This window comes from Poecilia reticulata, linkage group LG19 (genome assembly GCF_000633615.1).
Source record: "Poecilia reticulata strain Guanapo linkage group LG19, Guppy_female_1.0+MT, whole genome shotgun sequence".
NCBI classification, from domain to species: domain Eukaryota; kingdom Metazoa; phylum Chordata; class Actinopteri; order Cyprinodontiformes; family Poeciliidae; genus Poecilia; species Poecilia reticulata.
Genome location: NC_024349.1, coordinates 1,543,159 through 1,548,267, shown reverse-complemented (window position 1 = coordinate 1,548,267; position 5,109 = coordinate 1,543,159). Strand labels below are relative to the sequence as shown.

Sequence of the window (5,109 nt, the reverse complement as noted above, 5' to 3'; positions counted from 1 at the left end):
ACTTTCAGCATATTAGGAAGAAACTGTATTACAATCTGGATAGTTTTGCTCTCGGCGCTGACAGAGCGCCTCCTACTGGCTGCTTTTCAAAAAGCATTTCTGACCCAGTAAAACGTCAACTTGAGGAAACATTCACGTCTGACGCCGCAGCAGATTGTTCTGGACGGAAAACTGTCCCAGAAGTTATTATGACAAACGATAACTTTGTTGTTTTGAGACAATTTCATTAATATAATGGTAATAATGACATTTTCAAAAATCAATCAACTGTAAATTCTGATGATCATTTAACAATGAAACTGGAAGACATTTTAAAATCCAAAATAAATAAAACAGCAACAACAAATGAAATAAATCATAAATCTCTGGAAACAGAAAAGGTTTAGTTGAGACCAAAACACCAGACTGAAGACTTTTGTCATCCAGTTTTTGGTAGAAACAGAAAAACAATAAAACATTAAAATGTTAATTATTGAGCTTGTTTTAGTCCAGGGTTTCCAAAGTGCGGTCTGAGGGCCATTTGTGGCCCCCTGGGGGGATTTTGTGCGGCCCCTCACCTCAATGCAAATAAGTGACATTTTCTTAAAAGAAGAAAAAAAGAGGTAAAAAAAAACCCAGATTCCCGTTAATTAGCGACGTTTCTGCTCGTCTTGGCTTTGGAGTAACTAGAACCACAAACACCGACCTAAAAAACATCAACCATGTTAGAAACCGTGAGCCTGACTTATAATAACCCAACTGTGGAGATACGTTTTCTACCTACAACGATTTAAATTTAAATTTGGATTATTAATGAGCAGATAAACCTTTAAAAAAAGGAAGCAAAGTTCCGGCGTGTTTGTCATAAAATACTTTCTGTGACCTGAAAGTTAGTTTGGTGATTTTGGACGTTGAGAATAACAATAGATGGATTTTCTTCTAAAGGTTTTTGTCCACCTGCAGGTTTAGTTGACCGTCACTGTGCAGCAGCGGTTGGTCGGTCACTGTCTGTGTTTTTAAAGCTACGGCGTCCTGCTCGGCATGATGGGAAAGATCTTAAAAGCTTCGCTTCGCCTGCTGCTCTTCATCCTGCTGCAGGTTTGCGCCGATAAAAACTCGCTGTTCGCGGATCGCGTCCTCCCTGCGGTGATTTCTGTGCTTTTTGCAGCTGGAGACGGGAAGCGGGAAGGTTTTGGAGGAGACTTACCTGAAGTGGCTGCAGTACAAACAGAACTGCATGAAAACCATGCAAAACGAGCCGCGGCCTCCAGGTGCGAACGGATCTGTTGATTCACGTAGCGATTAAAAAGTTAGGATTAAAAAAACGAACCAATTTGCTTCTTTGTGGGTCACTGAGTGGCTACGCGGCACCACAAACTCACATGTTGCTGTAAAACATTTTCATATGCAACAGGTTTCTGCAGGACGTTCTGAGTTTCTGTCTTATTATTTTACTTATGATATTTTCCATGTGGGCTGCACAGTGGCGCAGTTGGTAGAGCTGTTGCCTTGCAGCAAGAAGGTTCTGGGTTCGATTCCCGGTCTTTCTGCATGGAGTCTCCATGTTCTCCCTGTGCATGGTGGGTTTTCTCCAGGTACTCCGGTTTCCTCCCACAGTCCAAAAACATGACTGTCAGGTTAATTGGCCTCTCCAAATTGCCCCTAGGTGTGAGTGAGTGTGTGCATGGTTGTGTGTCTCTGTGTTGCCCTGTGACACAGAGACACACCTCCTGCGACCTCCAGCGACAGCCAGCATGGCTGATTCTGCCCCTCCCGGCCAGCATGGCTGATTCTGCCCCCATTCCATTGAGGGTTTCCCACGTTTGTCAGAATCAGAATGGCTTCAATCAGCATAAGTAGATGCACAAAAGGAGGAATTGGACTTCGGTTTGTAAGCGCTCACAGCGTACAGATTAACTTTAGGCAACAAAAGAAAGAAAAGGTCAGTTGTGATGCATATTTTGTAAGATGTTCATTGTGTTCATCATGGAGACAATCAGGGGTGAAAGTCTATACAGTTTGTGTCCAGGATGTGTGTGGTCTGCAGAGATGTTATTGTTGCCTGAACACGCCTGTTTCTTCAGATCTTTTTGTGTTATTATCTCTTATGTAATTATGTGCAGCTTCAGTCTCACTGCAACCTCTGGTTGAAAAGATGGTGAAAAGCTTAGCATGTAGGTAGCATCCAGTGGTTATGGCGACTCTGTGACCTTGTGTTGTGTGTCTCTGTGTTGCCCTGCGACAGACTGGCGACCTGTCCAAGTGACCTGTCCAGGGTGACCCCGCCTCTCGCCCAGAACATTAGCTGGAGATTTTCAATATGAAGAAATTATTGACTTAAAACATAATGGAAATTTGTCTTATTTCACGTGTAATAAGATATTTGGAGTAGAAACTACACTACTGTGTTTTTTCAGTGTAAACGGTTCATTCATTATTATTCATTCTGCAGCAGATTGATGGGCTTTACGTTGGGAAATGTTTGCTTCTCCTCGTTCCGTTTTCTTCTCTGCCGTCGCAGATGGTTTGTTCTGCAACAGGACGTTTGACAGATACGCCTGCTGGCCTGACGCTGCTGCAGGCTTCATGGTCAACATCTCCTGTCCTTCCTACCTGCCCTGGTGTCACAAAGGTGCAGCAGCTCTCTCATCTGACCGCTTTCTCACTTCAGTTCATTTCTGCATCAAGTATTATCTTTGAGGAGTGGTAAGGATTTATCTGCACAGGTAAGAAAACACCTTGCGGCTTCAATTTGCACCAAACTGCAAATGATTTAGATTTCACACCTTCAGCTCAGAGCCGAAGGAGCTCAGTCAGTTCTGTGACGCCGTGTTGGAGCCGTTTCCAGGAAAACAAATCTAAAATTTCTAGAAACGAAAACAGGAAAATGTTTACGTTTGAGAAGCTGAAAATTTGCTTGAGGAAAGTAAGAATTTTCAGCTTAATCTCAGGAATTTTCTAGAAAGAACAAAGAAATTTGAGTTGGAAAATTTTATAGGAAAAGCTCAGAAATTTCTGAGTTTGAAAATTCACAAATTATCTAGAAAAACTCAAGACTTTTTAGATCATTTCATTTTTTTCGGGGGGAAAAACAAGGAAATTTCTGACTTTTAATGTTTTTTTTAGTCCAATCAGATCAGATCTCCAGTCAGATGAATCAATTCCAGTTAAATCCTGGCCATCAATCTGTGCATCAGCTTCAGTTTATTAATCAATTTGCTAGGAAATCTGCCAGATTTCTATCAAGTCACCGGTTTGACAGCAGTCTGTCAGGATTTGTTCGCATAAATCCCAAACATTTGGACATTTTGTAGCGCAGTAACTGCGGTGCAGTTGATGCTTTAGAGCAAAACTTTTATCTGAAACATCAATTCTTACGATAAAAACGCCTCAAGATGGACGTTTGCTGCGAGTGTAACTAGGTCTATATTAATAGTTTTATATTTCCACAAAATTTGTTCTTTTATGTATTTGTCTGCTTCTACTTGACTGTTGCTGTGTTCCTCTGTGTACTATAAGAGGTTTGGTCCTCCAACTCCGCCTTATTTTCTTCTTCTTTTGTTCAGGGTCCTCCAGGACTATTATAAATATTAAGTTATTAATTTCCACTGGGGAGAGGCAAGTTTTATAATCTATTGTAATCCTTTCATTTATATTGTTCAAATGTTTATTTTTCCTTCTGTATTAATGATAAGTGTTTGGATATTTTCATTTGAGTTGCTATTACACCTTTATATCATTTGATGCATGCTAACTATTATTTTGTATAGATCGGGTTGGAGAACTGGAGCACATGCTAGGTGCTAATGCTAATATCTCCCGATTGACAGGTACGTTAGCGGGGCCCTTTTGTTATTCGTTCCACTGGGGAGAGATCGGGTTGGAGAACTGGAGCACATGCTAGGTGCTAATGCTAATATCTCCCGATTGACAGATTAAATAAACGGAGACCGCCTCCAAATCCAGACTTGATGTCTTGTGGTTTGTCTGATCACCACACAACACACACAACGCAGAAATCCACCGGTCACACGAGAGCCGCTGTGAACAATCAGGCTGAGTTCTGCAGCTTCGCTGATGGGAAAGTAATTCAGAGTTTATCGAGTATAAATGGTTGGTCACAGGAACATTTTGTGTTTTTATGAAAACAGCATGTCGTGAGAAAAGAGCACATCAGTTGATGAAAGGAAGTCTTTCAGTCAGAAACTTCTCTGTTCTTTTGAAACATGATTCTTAAAGGGCCAGCATTCTGTGAAACCTACATTTTTTTTTATCTTCCCATCATGTTTTAATATTTTTCCTTCATCAAAAACAAATCTGGAGTCTTCCATGATTGAGAAATCCTTTCATCTCCATGGCAACCATTCAGCTGTTCAAAACGCCTGGGTGGACCTAGCCCCGCCTCCGAGGCGCAGCTCCTCCCCTCTCAGCTCCTTCAGACTAGCCAGCAGCAATTAGCAAACATTATAGGAGCTGCTGCTCAGAGAGACGCTGGTAAAAACATTAATGGGTTAATAGAGGAGCCATGTTGGGACGACTTCCTGGAGGCGGAGCTTCAGAAAGAGCAGGAGTTTCTTAAAGAGACAGAGGCCCAATTTCAAGGCGTTATATTATGAAGTGAAGTTTATTTTAAATCCTATTTGATTTGATATATAGCATTTTTTGACACCAGAAGGTGACATCGTGATGCGATTGTGCTATAAAATGGAAAACTCATAATAACACCGCTCCTTTAATGCATCAGCCAGCTGTAGCTTAATTTCCAACTAGATCCGGACGAAAAACAGTTTTTCCAGCAACATCGTCAGGCCCTTACACAGGTTTGTGAAAAACTCGTATTAAGTTCTTCAAAACTTAATACGATATAAACGCTCCATATCAGTTGACATCCATGATCATTGATGAGGTTTTTTTTGTTTTAAATATTTGAACTACAGCCAAACTGGTGGCGTGACCTTCCCACTTTTATCCAGTTTTCCCTCCATTTTGTTTTTTATTTTCTAGCAGTGATGAGGCAAAGAGGGGAAACTTGAAACTGCTCCAGTGACTCAGCAGGTCGTTGCTAGGCAACCGAAGTTTGGGGGAACTTGAAACTGCTCCAGTTACTCAGCAGGTCGTTGCTAGGCAACC

The 5,109-nt window shown here is 41.4% G+C and overlaps 1 protein-coding gene across 2 annotated transcripts in view; it reads left to right on the top strand.

The window, feature by feature from the left end:
- Nucleotides 1-432: 432 nt before the first annotated feature.
- LOC103481153 (glucagon receptor-like) overlaps nt 433-5,109 on the top strand; it is a 12,806-nt gene continuing 8,129 nt past the window's right edge. The window contains exons 1-3 of one of the 2 annotated variants that reach the window (XM_017310652.1): nt 433-1,077; nt 1,148-1,250; nt 2,501-2,611. In XM_017310652.1, coding sequence (XP_017166141.1) covers nt 1,021-1,077; nt 1,148-1,250; nt 2,501-2,611 — 271 coding nt within the window. In that variant the 5' untranslated portion in view covers nt 433-1,020. Of the gene's footprint in view, nt 1,078-1,147; nt 1,251-2,500; nt 2,612-4,613; nt 5,093-5,109 lie in introns of those variants that run through there. The other variant, XM_017310651.1, reaches the window with a different exon arrangement.